The sequence below is a fragment of the Octopus bimaculoides genome, chromosome 5 (genome assembly GCF_001194135.2).
Source record: "Octopus bimaculoides isolate UCB-OBI-ISO-001 chromosome 5, ASM119413v2, whole genome shotgun sequence".
Taxonomy (NCBI): domain Eukaryota; kingdom Metazoa; phylum Mollusca; class Cephalopoda; order Octopoda; family Octopodidae; genus Octopus; species Octopus bimaculoides.
The window spans coordinates 43,079,533-43,097,573 of record NC_068985.1 but is presented as its reverse complement, the minus strand read 5'-3'; the positions used below and the strand labels follow the sequence as shown (position 1 = coordinate 43,097,573).

At 32.6% G+C, this 18,041-nt stretch overlaps 1 protein-coding gene across 1 annotated transcript in view; it reads left to right on the top strand.

The window, feature by feature from the left end:
• The window catches only part of LOC128247920 (zinc finger protein 26-like), a 25,662-nt gene that overhangs the window by 6,139 nt on the left and 1,482 nt on the right, over positions 1–18,041 (top strand). Inside the window, exon 2 of the mRNA XM_052968364.1 lies at positions 12,217–18,041. This exon is cut by the window's right edge and continues 1,482 nt beyond it. Within this exon, the coding sequence (XP_052824324.1) occupies positions 12,726–15,062 (2,337 nt within the window). The 5' untranslated portion in view covers positions 12,217–12,725 and the 3' untranslated portion in view covers positions 15,063–18,041. The remainder of the gene's footprint in view (positions 1–12,216) is intronic.

The window sequence follows — 18,041 nt, the reverse complement described above, 5'->3', positions numbered from 1 at the left end:
TGTATATATATATATATGTATGTATATATATATATGTTTGTATATATATGACTATATAATGATAATAATATTAGGGATAAAAATCCAAATTTACAGGTAAAAACTCAATAAAATTCAATTTATTAATATTAAATTAAGTTTCACAGTATAAAATATATATATATAGTTTTAGGGAAAAGAACCAAGGTTCATGAACTCATCAATGAAAATCCACTGTCACATATAGAAAAATTAATAAGTAAAAGCACAATAAATAATTATAATATAATACAGAGTAAATATCATAAGATAATGATAATAAAACGACTACACGTGTTTCATAACCAATTTTCAAATAGAAAGAAAATTTAAATCAATTAAAACTATCGAAAATCAATTCTATTAAAAAATATCGCTAATTTTCAGGTTAAAATACGACAATAATAATAATAAAAGAATGTATATATCAACCAACAATAAATAACAAATGAATGTATATAAAATATTTATTATATTAAGATAGAAAAATATTATTTAAAATATCAAAATTATAAACATTCCATAATCAACCCTACGTCCATTATAATACAAGCTAACAGGAATATTATATGCAAAAACCAACTTTAACAAATTTTTCATTTAAAATACAATTTGAACGAAGTTTCAGGTTAAAATAATAAAGATAGAAGTAGCACATATCTAAACGATGCAATAGTTTAAACTAGAAGATTTTAGACTAAAACGTTTATTTAAAAGAAGTCTCGTGAAAATATTGCGTAAATAAAAGGAATAGAATAAATAGATATAAAAATATGAATGAAAATTTTATTATGTATGAAAGATTAAACTTTGTATAACTTAAGTCATAATAAAACAATTAACGATATTGTATAATCAAAGAAATTAAATAAAAAGACTAGTTATTTATCCCATAAAATAAAAAGAAATATTAAATAGTATTAATGGAAAAAATTCAACCCTAATCTAATCGAAGTCTTAGTTTAGTCTAAGATGATACACTTACTACTAATTAATTTAGTGTTAAAAAAAGGTATTGACTAGAATTATCAATAAAAATCAATTGAATAATATAAAAGTACATATTTTTTTCAAACAATGATATAAAGTCATTTAACAAAGTTAAAAACGATACTTATCGCTACGCTGCTGCAGTTCAAACTAAAACTTAGACGTTAAACTCAGAACTAGAGTGTTTATTAGAAAGAGGTCACGCAAAGATACTACGTTAAGATAGAGAATAGAATAAAGAGATACAAAAACATGAATGAAAGAATTATTCATAAAATCACGAATGAAAGATTTAAACTTTATATAACTTACATCATAAATAAAACAATTAGCTATATTGTAAAACATTTTAATGAACTTTAAATTCTAAGTAATTATGAATATTAAATAATAAGACTAAGAAACATAACTTAAATAATATATATGAAATAAGCTAAAATGCTATTATTAATTTAATTAATTAAAATATTTATATTATTAATCTTATAAAAATCATAGTGTCATTACAATATTAAATCCTTAAACTCACAAAAATATTAACGTACCAATAAATACACAATTAATAAATATAAATTATAACTACTACATTTAGTAAAGAAGGAATAGTATAAACAAATGCACACTTACACACACACACACACACACATTTATATACATATATATATATACATACACATATACATACATATATACATATATATACATATATATATACATACACACATATATATATATACATACTAACACATACAGGCTAAAACACACTCATATATATACATATACCCATACATATACATATATATGCACATACATAAACATACTTATACATACATACACACACACACACACACATATATATATATATATTATATATATATATATATATATATACACACACACACACACACACACACACACACTTAAACACTCACGCATACAAATATATATATATTAAAAAATCACAATTAGCTAAAAATTTTATATAAATAAAGTAATTTATGTCTACATTTTATTTTTCGTTCATCAAAAGAATTAAGTAAAGTATTATAATTATGAAATAATATCTTTAAATTCATTATTACATAAAGTACAAAAATTATTACCTATACGATAAGATTTCGCCTTACAAACTATCTCCCATTTTAAATTGTAGTTAATATTTTTAGATTTAAGTTCCCAAATATATTTACTAAGGCCAGTAGAATTAATCAAATTTCTATTCTTAAATAAGTGCATATGTTGAGCCACTCGTAATTTTATTTTATTAGAAGCCGATCCTATATAAATCTTATTTAAATTATAACCATTATGTTTATTCCCATTCATTAAAGTCACTATGCATTTATACACGATATCCTTCAAATTACATTTATTATTAAATTTACATTTAGTCTTATCTCTACATGTACAGTTAATTATATCCTGGTCTACATTATTATTATTATTAGAATAAGTATTAAATTTATAATACTTATTTAACTTAAATCTATTAAAAGAAGAGATAATATTCGCAACATTATTAGTAGTAGAATAACCTACACCAAAATTATTAGTAGAAAATATATTATAATATTTTTTATTATCTCTAAGGAATATGTCAATAACTTTAAAAATTTCTTTAATAATGTTAGTTTTAACTTGAACGCTGTATGGAATGATTAGCCAGAGTTTGTTCTTATTATAGATATTGTATTTATTATTAATATTATCAAATTTATTATTATCATTAAAAAAATTAAAATTAAATTTTATTATTGTTTCCATAACAATTATGTTTATGTAATTTATTTTCATAATACCTATTATTCTTATTATAATTACCTAAGAAGACATTATCATGAGTATAAAGGTTATGGTTATCAAAAAGATCATTACTATTATAATTATTACTAATAAAATTATAATTATACTTCGGATTATTAAAAAATTTTATATCATTAGTATATCCCACCTTGTGAAGGGCTTTATTGTAATAAGGTGCATGCTTTTCGAAGATCTCTATATTAGATGAATGTAAAGATATTCTCTTACCTATAGTAATATTTATTGTGCTTTTACTTATTAATTTTTCTATATGTGACAGTGGATTTTCATCGATGAGTTCACGAACCTTGGTTCTTTTCCCTAAAACTATATATATATGACTATATGTATATCAGCTGTTTGAGCTGAATCTGAACTTCCCATAGGAACGTCGAAAGCCTCCGGAGTATCCTTACAAATCCATAGCTTATTGTTAAATTTTATAATTGATTTTCAGGACGCTAATATTACACTAATTTCGTCCCTAGAAAGACTTGCTTTATTATGGGCAACGCCAGTTGTTTACACTCTTTCTCCTTCTCTAGTTGGGTCAGCAAGTTTATCCCCGAAAAGTTATATTCATAGAGTTTTAAGCATACTTGTATATTTACGTACATACTATCGATTTTGTTATCGCAGATATGTTTATTCTTATTATTTTTGCCACATACAAAAACTATCTTGCTAGTTAGCCTTCCTTTGATATTGCTGCACCTCTTATGTGTCCATAGCTTACACTGGGTACATCTTATGGAGTTTCTACCTACGCCTTTTCTACAGATTGAGCAGGGCCATCTACCTGAAGGGGTTTGTGTTTTGTCTACCTTTCTGCTTATTAGGACTTTGGTTTTAGCTAGTTGACTCTAAGGCCCTTTGATTCTAGTCCTTGCTTCCACACCTGAAACTTCTCTAGTTCTGATAGTGATTCAGCAATTAGGGCAAGATCATCAGCATAGAGGAGCTCCCAGGGGCATCCTGTCTTGAATTCCTGTGTTATTGTCTGTCAGCATAGAGGAGCTCCCTGGGGCATCCCGTCTTGAATTCCTGCATATATATATATATTCATGTTCTTGAATGATAGACAATCGATTTAACAATACCACCTATCATCAGAGTACTTTTAGTAGGATCCAGTCTTTTGTAAGCATCTGAATGAGTGAAGTGTCTGGTATGAGGATAATTCCCACCAGTTTTGGAAATTCTAAAGAATGGGTCAAGTGTTTCCCCTTTTTCCTCTGACTAACCCCTTAAAAAACAAAAGGTAAAAGTGGGTATGTGTAGAATATATATATAAACCTGTATATGTATAATTATCTCTCTGATGTATATACAATATAATGTGATTGCATATATGCATAATTGTAGGTATCCCAATATAAATTGTTTGTTGTAAAATTCAATTTGTTTTAGATGGTAAATTAGAGAGTTAAATAATATTCCTGACGGTTCAAATATGAAATAAATTAGTGTGCCAAAAGGAAGAAGAAATGTTTAGTATTTCAGCAGGAATCTTTTGCTGAAAAAAGTTGTTTCCTGATGGCTACTGAATAAATTCATATGCTCCCTAATTGACCTAAACTATCAATTGCTTATTTTATACTCATTACAGCCCTGAAAGAATTGTATAGTTTAAATTTTGTGGTTGAATCAGATCAAGTGATTTCTGAAAATGTTTCCACATCCTATCAAAACATAATGATTATTTTCAGATGAATCAACTGCTGTGGTTGTGTTTCATGTTAACTAATAAACAATTGTAAATATGTCCTTGAGGTTAATCAATCATTTCTTTTGGTTTCCTGGTTTACAGTAGATAGGAATCAAATGCATTTCTAGGTGCTGCTTTATCTTAGGCACTAACTTTGTATGTAATTAATAAAATACCTGCAGTAGATTGGAATTGAAAACCTTTTGAGTTGATAGTTCCATAACATACCTACATGAACCAATGAAGGTAGCTTTATGTGAATTGCAACCCATTGTCTTGAAATGGACAATAATTGGTTTATGTAATGTACTCAATAAGAGCTGAACTAGGATTAAACAATAATATCAGCTTGATCATTTGGCTTCTACAGAAAGCTTTAATTACTCTACTGTGGAATATTGTAATTCTTGGATTTAATTAAAAGGCTCAGCTGTTAGAGAGAGTGTGTGTGTGTGTGATACAATAATTCTGTTTGTGTATATGTTGGGACATTGGTTATATTAGTGTGTATGTGGACGGACTCTAATTATATTTGTGTATATGTGTGAAATAGCATTGACTGTATTTGGGTGTGCATATGGGTGTATGTACACACTGATTGTCTATGTGTGTGTATATATGTACACAGATTATGCTTGTGTGTCTGTGTACACTAATGTTTGTATGTGTACAAGCACTTGTGTTACCATTGTAAGGAATTTAGTATTTGGTTCTTTGGTGGTAATACTTAAATTTCACAAATAAACTGTAAAATTTGTGATGTGTCATCACTGTCACATTAGTAACTTTTTTCTCACTCTTGCATGGGTTAGATGAAATTTGGTGCAGTAGATTTTTCTATGGCTAGATGCTCTTCCTTTTGTCAACTTGACTTATTTCCAAGCATGGTAATATTTTCCCCTAAACTGGACACATTTTCACAGAAGATTGCAAATATACAACACCATTTGTATGATGGTGTCATCTTATCTATAATTAACATGTGATGTCAAGTAAAGGAGAAAAACACGCATGCACACACACACACATGCGTGTATCTCTCTCAGTTTGTCTGCCTAATTATCATCATTTAATGCTCATATTCCATGCTGACATGAGTTTTATGTATGTACATACGTATGTACACAGACACAAACAACAATCATGGTTTTAACATCCACTTTTCATGCTTGCATGATTCAGACAGAGTTTATTGAAGCAGATTAACTATGGTCAGATGCCCTTCCTGTTGCCAGTCTTTGCTTGCTTCTGAGCAAAGCAATATTTCCCCATGCCCAGGCACATTTTTGCAGAATATTGGTAATGAATGATATTCATTTACAATGATTATTCATTATTCTTGTCAAGACAAGAAGGCACAGATACTTACACCCCACCACACACACATATGTATGCTTCAGCGCAGAGTTGAAGCATCAATGTAACCATGATGCTCTGATGAGTTTGCTTTCTTTATCTGCATTAATTTGTAAACATACAATTGTATTGTACAATGCATGGCATGTATATTAGTGCAAACATGTAAAATATATTATGATACACTAAAATCATTATTACAAGAAGAAGGCTGTGAAATGGCTGTAATCCGAAGGATAGTAATCATCATTTAATGTCTGCTGTCCATGCTGGCATGGGTTAAACAGTTTGACCAGAGCTGGGGAGCTGCACCAGACTCCAGTCTGATTTGACATGGTTTCTATGGCTGGATGCCCTTTCTAACACCAACCACTTTACAGAGTGTGCTGGGTGCTTTTACATGGCACCACACAGGTGCTTTTGTGTGGCAACAAGTGATTAATTAAATATGTATATTCACCTCTCATACCTCCTGACATTTTATGGTTTATATACTCATGAAATAATTTCATTGATTGGATCTCTTGGATTTCAGCTGCATAGAACATTGCATCATATGAAGTCACAAAAATGACGAAATATTAATGCCTAGCACTCCTGCCTCGGGACTTGATGTGAGTTATCTTGCTTGCCTATGACTTCCAGGTGTTTTAACACCAGACAAATTAACGAGAATATATTCTCTTACTCTTACAAATCACAGCCTGCCCATGAACTGGCAAAACACATACCTTGTGTATGTGTGTTTGATATTATTTATATGAGGCTGTATTGATCCTGAATGTCAGTTTTAGCATGGTTTCTACTACTGGATGCCCTTCCTAATGCCAACTATTTCACAGAATGTACTGGGTACTTTTTTTGTCCCACCAGAACTAGTGAAGTTGCCAAGTAACTTACAAGAAAAGAAAGGAACAGGAACAAGAAAAAAAGAGGGGGCAGAAGAGAAAAGCCTCCTTGACTATATGGGATGAATTAATATTTGAGAGGGGGTGATGGTTCTATGTGAAGTGTTGAAAGGCTAGAGTGTGATGGAAGAACAAGCCTAGGTGGCTAGTGACAAGGCTGAATAGTTGGAACACTGGAAAGAAGATAGACGTGATAGGCTGCTGGAGCATCTCAAAATACAAATGCTCGCAAAAGGGAGATGGAGATAGATGGGAATAGAACTGAGTGTAGCAAGTGATGGGGAGAAATATAGCAGTGGCTCAGGGGGCTATGGTAGGTGGGATGCAGATGTAGATGTGAGAAGGCATTGAGAGTGGTGTTAAGAATGAAGTATAGCAGAGGAGAGCAATGGCTGAAGGCAGAAAAAGAGGTGAATGGTGGAAATAGTGTGGGCAAGGATGATAATGAGAAATGGAAGTAATTCTGGGAGGGAATGTAATGTACCTATTTGGCTATTAGGTGATTACAGCAGCTGAGTAGTCTCATAGATAGAGAAGAGATGTGATGTAGAGGAAATGTTTGATAGGGCAGAGAGAGAGAGAGAGAGGTGGGACTACATTGTTCTCAGTTGATCGTGCATTATCTTGTAGCTTCGAGATTTCAATGATGTGATTGTATATTAGTAGAATGACATTGTAGGTTAGGTGTAAGAAGTTGGAGCTGGTCAGTTTAAACATAAAACAGGTAGACTATTTAGTCTAGATATGGCCAACTTAAATGCTAAAGAGTTAAAGATTCCTGGTTGATATTAGGAAGTTGGTTGGTAGAAACTTGCTAGACAATGCAAACATTAGCTTCATAAAAAAATGCAGTGAGATATCTGGCAGATTGACAGATGTATGACTTCATATGTGCAGAAGTATTTTACAGTAGAAGAATCTCTTGAACTGTTTAGAGAGCCTCATACAGATATATTTATGCTAGAAGGCTGTATTCAAGTTGACTGCCAGCTGACAAGGCAATATTTTGAAGGGAAAAAAGTTAAATTTATTTGACCATAAGTACAACTGAAGATAAAGAAACATAGGAGGTGTTTCTAAGATTCACAATTAAAGAAAAAGATATGGTTTAAATGAAATTAAATCGACAAAAATATATTTCAGGATAATGATTTTCCATTCAAATGTTGTACTTCTTTCATTAGATTGAATTTAGTGCTTCAGAAGACTGCAGTTTCCCCACCTCTGGTCTAATAGATTAAGCAAATAGTTTCTGTAGTAATCTCAGTAACATAATAAGTGCTGGAGGTCATTGTAATGAAAACATTTTAGTTATGAATGGAAATAGTTCAGATAAATATTACCTGTGTTGGCAAAAAAGGTTTCTCCTTCATGTTAAATGTTGATTCTGTGGAGCTTGTATTGGATTGAGATGCTGTATGGTAGCGAAACTTGGGAAGTTAAGGTGGAAACTGAAAGAACTGAATTTGATGTGAAATGCAAACTTGTATGTGGGCTAGGAGAGCAAGTGGGCATTAAAAGTATCAGTGAATGTGTATAGACAAAGTAGCTATGCAGCTATAAATACATGGTATGAAGGAACATCACTTTCTGGATGAGAAAGTGTTATAATATTGACAGTTACTTGAGCAAAAGAAAACCTAGGAAGAAGTGTTTTTCTGTGTGTTGTTGGGTCTCACAAATAGGATGATAGAGGATTAAGATGAGAGATGAGTTGATTTTTACGTGACATTTCCACCCCTCACCAGTATGGGTAAGTGGATGTTAAAATAATGTAATAGGTGCATGGACAGTTTGAGAATGAATTAATACTTTTCAAAGTAATATCTGCTCAAAAAACATGAACAAACCATGATGAGCTCTCATCAAGAATAATGTAAAAATGGCATATTACTTGGTGGAAGTTTGGAACTTCCTGTTGTTATAAATGGTTTCTTGGTACAAAAGGTATATCAGTAAAACAATGAATTTTTAGTGGTTTCCAAAAGTTAAAGTTGAAAAGTGTTAGGTATGATTTTCAGTTTATGTAATGAGAATCTAAAGTCTTGATAATCTAGGAAAATGGTTTGTTTTAGAAAATTTAGAAAGATGATATTATGAATATGCTCAATGAAAATTGTTTTTAATATATAAATAAGGTGAGAAAACCACAGGTGAACTTAGAACATATTACTAGAGACATAGGTGAGAGAAAGCCAAAAAATGTGGATTTATCTAAACAAGTATAAAACCAGTGACAAATAAATCATAATTTGATAATTTCAAAGGGTGAATTTTTATACTCTCCTAATTTAAATACCTTTAAACGATGATACAAAAATCTGTCGAATGCTTTTCATGTGTCACTCAAAAGCAAATCTTTTCTTTATCCTGGTAAAAAATACTTGATGAATAACTGTTGATAATGTCTATTTGGGGATTATAAGTATTCACACATCCAATATTCCAATATTGTTTCTTGGATTTGTTGATCTGAAGAAAGTTTTTGAGAGGGTTCTATGTGAATTAGAAATAAGGACATTGAAAGAGTTAGGAATAAAGGAATGGCTGTTTATAGAGTAGTGATCCTTGTAATGAGAGAGCACATAGAATTATAAGAACAGAGCGTAGGAATAGTGGTGATTTTAAAGTGAGGGTTGAGGGCATCAAAGGTTATGTTAATTCTATTATTATTTGTTGTTGTGATGGAGATGATGATGCAAAGCATAGAAGAAGGTTACCATGGGGAGATATTGTATGCAGATGGTCTAATGTTAATTGCAGAGATTATTGATGGATTAAAGGAGATGAATCAGTAGAAATGTATGGAGGACAAAAGTTATGAAGAAGAATATTGGAAATTGATGGCAAGTGGTAAAGCATGTGGTGAGGTGGAGAGAAGAGAGAAATGGTTTTGTGAGAATGGCTGTTGGAGTAAACTCCATCAAATGTACAGAATGTTCTGGGTGGATTATCAAATATATACATTGTATGAGATAGATATTAAATAATGTAGCAGCTACACTGAAGTGAAAGGTATGTATGAAAGGAGATGCAGACAGAAGGAATGTTTTGTTGGATCTTGGAAATGGTGTGGAAATGGAGAGTCTGAAAACATTTTGATACTTAGGAGACATGTTGAACGGAAAAGGTGGATTGGATGTGGTGATGTTAGCTAGAGTGTGGAGTTCTGGGAACTGAATGGCATGCTAGTGAGGAGGGGAGTATCAATAAGACTGAAGGGAAAGGTGTATGCTGCACGTGTGAGAAGTGCTATGATTTTGGAAGTAAGGCATAGGTAATGAGCATGGAGCAGCAGAGGAACCTGGAAGGGACAGAAATAAAAATGATTCAGTGGGTGAGCAGAGTATCACTACAAGAGAGGAAGATAAACAGTGAATTGAGCCAATGATGTGAAGAGAAATGAGATGAGTTGGTTGAGTACTGAGGAAGACATAGGACTCTGTTCTTATTTAAGTCATTGCTATCATCATCTTTTTACACAAACCTGTCTATGCTTGTATTGGGTTAATGTTTCTTCTTAAAAAAGTGTCTTACTATTTGTGATACTCCTCTCATCTCCTTCATGAGGTCCAACATCCTGAGATCGACTTTCACCCTTTATCTTCCTCTCTTCCTGTTTCCTTCCTCATGGAACTCCTTTTTACTTCTTTACCCAACTTCCATCTTCCATACACATCATGTGCCTGAAGCAGTACAGTCTCTTGCACACCACATCTGATTACTCTTATACCGATTTCTCTTTCAATGTATGTGATTTCTCATTCACACACACTAATGTTACATATCCAGCAGAGCCTGCTTGCTTCGTTTCTTTGCAGTCTTCACACATCCTCTGCATTCATTACCTGTGTCTCACTATCATGCATCATTGCATTTTATACAGAGGCATCATGCAATCTATCTTTTACTTGAAGAGAAAATCCCTTTGTTGCCAACTTATTCTAGTTACTATACTTTCTGAGCAACCTACTCCACTGTTGGTTAGATCATCTAAGTCACAGAGGTTGTCAACTCCTTTTATGGAACCTTCTGAGCAACAGAAATAATATTTTTACTAATGCTTTAACTGCTAACTATTCCTCTATATTTGCCATATATAAGGTTTTCTTTGTCAGCCTACCTGTGATCCCACTTCACCTCTTGCTTCTTTTTATGTACATTGTCTGGAATTCATAACTACTCCTAATCTGAACTTTGAGCAGTATACCATTTCTCTCATGGCAGCAGGGCCCTGTCTTCTCTCCTATTTCCTAAGACTTTAGTCTTTGCCAAGTTTTACGGCGGCCTCTTTTCTACCTATCCTAAACTCTGCTATAAGGATGAGACCAATTAGTATATAAAAGTTCTCATGGACTCCATATTATAGTTTGGAGAACTATAATAAACAGGAAGGGGCTAAGAACTGAACTTTGAACCCCTACTTGCACACTAATTTCTTCACTCAACTTATTTCCCACTTTGCTCAAAGTATGTCTGTACATGACTTCGTCTCTCACAAGCCAGCCATCTATTCCTAAGACTATAGAGCATGATACTCTGTGAAAGATCTTCTTCAAATCAAACAAATACTAGTTAGAGTGGTTTACACGTAGCTAAGAACTTTCATGACTTGGCTTATCAGTTTGATACCTCTGTAGTTGCTTCTCTTTAGAGTTCCTCCTTTGCTCTTGTGGTTGTTGATGATATTGCTATACAAGTCATTGTGTATGACACCTCCCTGTATTACCTGGTTAACTATGCAAGTGACTAAGAAACTTAAGCTCTACTTCATCATTTAACATGTTTTCCATGCTGGAAAATGGACATTGCCTTGAAAATGCAAGATAATTTTTATAGCAATTTCTTCAATTTTTGCCAAAAATGTATGTATAAAAATTTTTGAAATCATAAAATATGAATATTAAATTTTCTTATTTGTAGCATTAGAAAATTAAAATGATTGTTTTATCAACTAAATAGATTCTTCATCATTTAGCATCTGTTTTCCATGCTAGTATGGGTTGGATGGTTTGACAAGAGCTGGCAAGGACAGGAACTGAAACTAGGTTCCATTGTCTGTTTTGGCATAGTTTCTACTGCTTGATGCCCTTCCTAATGCCAACCATTTTACAGACTGTACTGGATGCTTTTTATGTGGCACCAGCACTTTTCACATGATACCATCACCAGTACTTTTCATGTGGCTCCAGCACCAGTGCTTTTAATGTGGCAGCGGCACCAATACTTTTTACATGGCACCAGCAATGACAAGGTCCCTAGTAATTGCAAGACAAAAAAAAAACCCCAACTGGGAGGTGGGGAGTACTGGGAGATTAATGAAATAAATTATATATTGTAATGTACTTGAATTAATTTATTGAATTTTTGAAATTGTTTTCATGCAAGCTTTCATTAAAATTATTAATTTAATTTTATTGGATTTTTTTTTAGGTGACTTTGATATTTCATCATAGTTAAATGATTTCTCCAAGAAATTGAAAATTTATACTACTTCATGAAAGAACTTCGTATTCTGGAATTTGCCATCTTACCATTCCAGTGGTATAATGTGGCAGCTAATATGCATTCTGTTTCATCCAGACTGTGGTTTTCAGAAGTATTCCCTATACTGACAACTGGTATCTATTCTAACACTTGGCAAAGTTTGCCTTCTTTAACCCATTCCATTTTATTCCTTTTTTTATATGTATATTTACACATCACTGCTGCATAAAGAAAAGTTTCTTAATGAGCTGCAACTGGTGGCATCTATTTATTTATTTATTTAATCCTTTCATTGAAAATTCTGTGAGCACACTTTCATTTTTGTCAAAATGTAAAACTTCCCACTCATGCTGTCCATCTGTATATTTTCAAGTGGTTTTCCACCCACCTCACATTCACCAACAATCAAATTATAGCAACAGCTTTATTGTCAACTCTGAGAGTAACTTTTCAAAATGATGACCGAATGTAAATACTGCAAGAAAACCTTCAATCATTCTGGTCATCTAACACGTCACATTCGCACTCATACTCGAGAGAAACCTTATGAGTGCAGTTATTGTAAGAAGAGATTCTCTGACTCCAGTACTCTCACTGTTCACACGCGTATTCACACCGGTGAGAGACCTTTCTGTTGTAAATTCTGCAAAAAAACTTTCTCTCGCTCTGACAGCTTGCGTGTACATATACGCACTCACACAGGAGAAAAGAAATTTGAGTGCTGTCACTGTCGCAAGACCTTTTCTCGATCGGGTAATCTGACCGTCCATATGCGAACACATTCAACAGTGCCCAATGGGGACACCTGTAATAGTATCCACAACAGTGGCAGAGAATGCAGTGGTTGTAGTAAGTCATTCAATCAACCTCAAGATTTAAATTGCCACATAAAAACACAACATCACCATCATCGAGATGCTGATAACTCTCTTTTCCCAGCCCTTTGCAAAACAGAAACTGTTGATGTTTATTCCAAACCGTCCTGTTGCAGTACTAGCTACCAGCAACATCCATACCAGTCTTCAAGTGGCAGCCTCTGCTGTAAACGTGTCTCTTCAAGTAATTTATCAATGAGTTATGATCAGTGTAACAATGGAAGCAAGTTGAATGGTTACCTTGGCAACCAGTCTACTGAAAAGTCATGTGGTGTGGGTACAAACCAAAGTATGGACATGAAGCCAGAACTACCTGTATCTGTTGCTAATCATCACAATAACCTTCATTGTAATATGCCAACCTCATCAGGACATTACACACAGCTGTTGCTGCAAAATGAAAACAAAACATTTGATTGCAACAACTTTGACAAATCTATTTCTCGAACATGTCAACTACAACGGCATTTTCAAAGATCGCTGGAGGGTATTGACACTTTTGTGTCAACGTCGTCAGCATGTGACAATCAAAACGTTGTTTACATGAATACAGGTTTGCATGGACATACAACAGAAAAAACTACTCAGTGTGGACTCTGTGAGAAGTCTGTAATACACATGTGCCATCTGAATGGTGATAATTATTGCATCCCTTTTTCAAATTCTTATAACAGTTTGACAAATGTTACCAACATCCCAACAATGTCTATGTGTTCTACTTCTGACATCAACCGGAACCAAACTTGTACCTACATTAACCATCCACCTCTTTCTTCGCAACAGACATTTGATTGTGAACGCTGCAAGAATTCAAGTCACACAAATAGTTTAACTGAATCCAAACCTCCAAGTTTAAATAGTCAGATTTACATTAAACCTGACATAACTTCCAATTCTGGTACTGATCATGTCCATAGTTCTTGTGCGTTAATTAATAATAAAACACATAATGGAGAATTTAAGTATGGATGTGAAAATTGTAAAACTTCAAATAACATAAAAGATGAAAAAAGTTCTGGTATGATAAGTTCTTTTAATGGACAAAATGAAAATTTGAAGAAATCTCAAAATATTTCTTTAAGTAGCACCAAAAATCAATCTTGTTCATACAGTGGCAACAACAAATTGCATAACAAAGATCAACTGTATGGATGTAAACAGTGTGATGTGTCCTGTAAAGATGGCCATGGATTTGGTCATGAAGCTGATACAAAACCTTGTTTACCTTTATCTGTGAGCTATAATAATCAACATGAACTTGATGTCAAACCAAATTTATCCATCTGTCCATCTCTTGAGCCAAACATCCAACCCAACCCATATTATAATAATATAAGAAATCACACAACTGACAAACAATTTGGTTACATGAAATCATTTGCTCCTAATACGCTGGATATAAAAACTGATCCAACAGGTTCAAATTCATTCTTTGGCTTTCTACAATCCCTCCCTGATACTAATCTCTTTGAATGTGATAATAATGGAGACCAGTCATTTATGCAGTTTAATGGTTTTCTCAGTACACAAAATACTTCTCAAAAGTCTTGTTTGTTATCGTCAAGAACTTCCAACAACTCTGAAATAGTAGATATTAAACCTAATTTATCTTCTATTCATGACCATTATCACCAAGCTCTCACACATTTTGGTCAAGGAGATACATTTGCCAAATCAGATTTCTCTTCATGTTTCAATAATAACCAATCCTCACTGGAGTCTAGTTTTTACGACCCTGCTGGTGCTGCCAGTGTTGGAATCACCAGCACTGGTACAGGTGTTTCTGCTGGTTCTGGAATGTCTATAAAACCTGAACCATTTTTCTGTTCCTCCAGTGAAACTCAGTCACAACCATTCTCATATCATAACTTTGATCAAGCAGACATTAAACCAGACTTGTCGCTGTTATGGTTCTAAATGTCAAATTTATGGAAGAACAATACAGGTTTAGGAGAGAACAAACTCCTAGTCTGGTTCTAGTCTTACCTGCCAAAGAACATTTGTTGTTGTTTATCTGGTGTAATTTTTTTTTTTTTGTTACTTGTATGTTGTTTGAATGTTTTTTTTTTTTGTTTTTTGCTTCAAAGTCTCCATTAAAAACTGGCCAAAGGTTTTGATACAAAACCAACTTTGACTCAGTCAACTAAGTTCGGAATTATATGATTCTTCAAGAAAATCCAACCAATGTCTATAGTATAAATTAATCAAGTAAAATGACCAGTTCCTACTCACTTTTACTGAATATACCTCACATAAAGCTACAATCATATCCTAAAGCAATCAGCAATTTAATGAAGCCATTTGTCCTTATTTATCATAAACTTTTAAGATTATTTTTGCTACTTGGGGTTATTTATATAATACTTCTGTGAATTCCTACGACCATTCTGAAAAACCAAAGAGCTTCATACAAAAATTACCAGAATTATTGAAGTAAATGTTTATAATTTACTGGAGGTTAGTTGGTAATTCCCATTTGGTGTTAAGTTTAAGATTTTAGAAATCTTGCTAGAGGGCAGTGTTAATGGTGAGTAAAGAAGTCATTCATATACATACACACTTTTTATTTTATACATTTCCATTATTTATGAATTTCACTCATGAAACAATAACTCCTTAGGGGCCTTAATATGGATGCCAACTTACAGTTTAAATTATTAGACTGTTTAGGACGAATTTGCGACACTTCAGTATTACCTCACTGATTTATTATTATTTGAAAGATTTTGAAATTTCTCTTACAAATATACTCCAATTAAAAATTCAAAACTGATTTTCATTTCTTTTTCTCCACCACTGATTGGAATTAGTAGATTCTGATGGCTCTATTAAACTCAGCTTTTGTCGAGTATTTCCATCAATATATTCTGCAGTTATTTTCAGGTGTCATTTTTTTTTACATACTTCCTTTGGTTAGGATTGAAATAGAAAAATCTTTTGATGTAACTCCTGGATTTTTATCACTTATTTAGTCTAAACTTTTTCATAAGAAATGGCTGTACCTGTTTTAATGGTATTTTAATTTATTTCAATAAAGGCAGAGCTGGCTTTAATTAACAGTCAACCTGTCATCAAATACCTTGATTATCAGGTATGTGTCTTATGTCTAGTATTAAAAAAGTAAAAAAATTCACAATTGTTTGAAACATGTCCAGGTCTGTGTGAAAATAGGGGAATATGCCTAAGTTTATTTTAAAGGAAATAATGTAATCTGTGTAACAAAATATTGACTAATAAACTGTTGAAAATGTCTATAAAATAAAATTAGATTTCTAAATTCTCATTCAGTTCCAGTTCCTAGTCAAATGCCTAATATATTTCTCACTCCACTGTTTTAGGATCTTTAAAGCTTAAATTTTTGGGGCCTCCAGCAAGCTTGGGAATGATATGTATTTAAATGTATTTAATATTTTGATTTCATTGAATTGATGTATGTGGTACGACCTTCCAAAAAAACTTTGTTTCATTGAATGGATAAGAAATGTGTTTTGATTTAGTTTATGATGGTATTGACCTCAATACTACAAACTGTAAAGCACTCATTAGTTTTTAATTTTGTGCTTTTATTACTTGCTGTAGAAAGTCATTCCTACTTTGTGGTATATGTTATCAACTAGTTACACTGGACTAAACACAAACCCAGTGATATTAGCAGGCTCTTGTCCAGCTGTCTGGTATTCTATCAGCTTGGTCCTCTATGCTTTCATTTCATATATAACAGCTGTTTAAAATATTGTTAGCTTATAAAGCAGTCACGGGCCACCTGCAGTATGCAGCCCATAGGAGTTTCCTAGTAGTGCAGCCCACCTGATGATTTAAGTCATGTCTCATGTGGCATTCTTCTTGAAAAAGGTTGCCTGTGTCTGATATAAAGACTTGTGGGAAACTAACCAACAATAAATTTTAGAAATTGAAATATTCTGACCCTGGAAAACAGAAAAGATAATGTTGGCTGGTTGTATAGTTAATATATATTACTCTAAGATAAATTGTTTCTTCTCTTTCACAATCTGATGCCTTAATTACTAAATGATCCCAGTTTCAATTAACTACATTTAAAAATTAGATTAGTAATGAGAGTTGGGTGGGGAGTATTTGTTAGTTATTTCTACTCAAGCTTTTCACATGAGATGCAGTTGCGATGAGAGAATGACTGCAAAGGAGAGTACCATAATTTAGTATCATCCTTTTACAGTTTTTGACTCATTACATTAAACATGTTAAAGCAACTTATTCTTTGAGACATGGACAGTCAAAATGATGGCAATATTATATTAATTTAGTTATAGAAAACATTGTTTGCAACACAGATCCTAATTTTTAGTAAGATATTTCTTATCAGAAAGGCAATATGAATGTATTCTTTTGCTACACCAGCAGAATATGTATGTGTGTGTGTGTACATACATATATGTATGTATATTGTGAACTATTTAAAGCTGAGCTTGACATAACTGTTTATCTATTGTAAATATTCATCTACATAGATTATTCAATCATTTGTAAGAATGAGAGAGTTTTTGAGTTGTGGGCCTTGAAAGAGACTTCTCAAATTCTTAATAGTCTCATCATCATCTAGAGTAAATTTGTGTCAAATCTTTCTTTTTTCATAGTTTTTATCCATCTTTTTCATCCTAATATGCATTGGAAAGGTCCACAAACTTACATATTTGTTTGAAATGTTAATAATTCTCTATTGAAATGAGAGTAGCATCTATTTTCAGTTAAGATGGCTGTGGCAAGCAGAGTAAAGTGCCTTGCCTATGAGCGGTATGCAGTGCTAGTACCAGGTTTTAGGAACTATGACCTTTAAGGCAGCAATCCAGCACCTTTTCAAGCACTGCATCATCATACCTCTGATAGGTCAAATTTAATTCTCTACTCTAACTTCAAAAA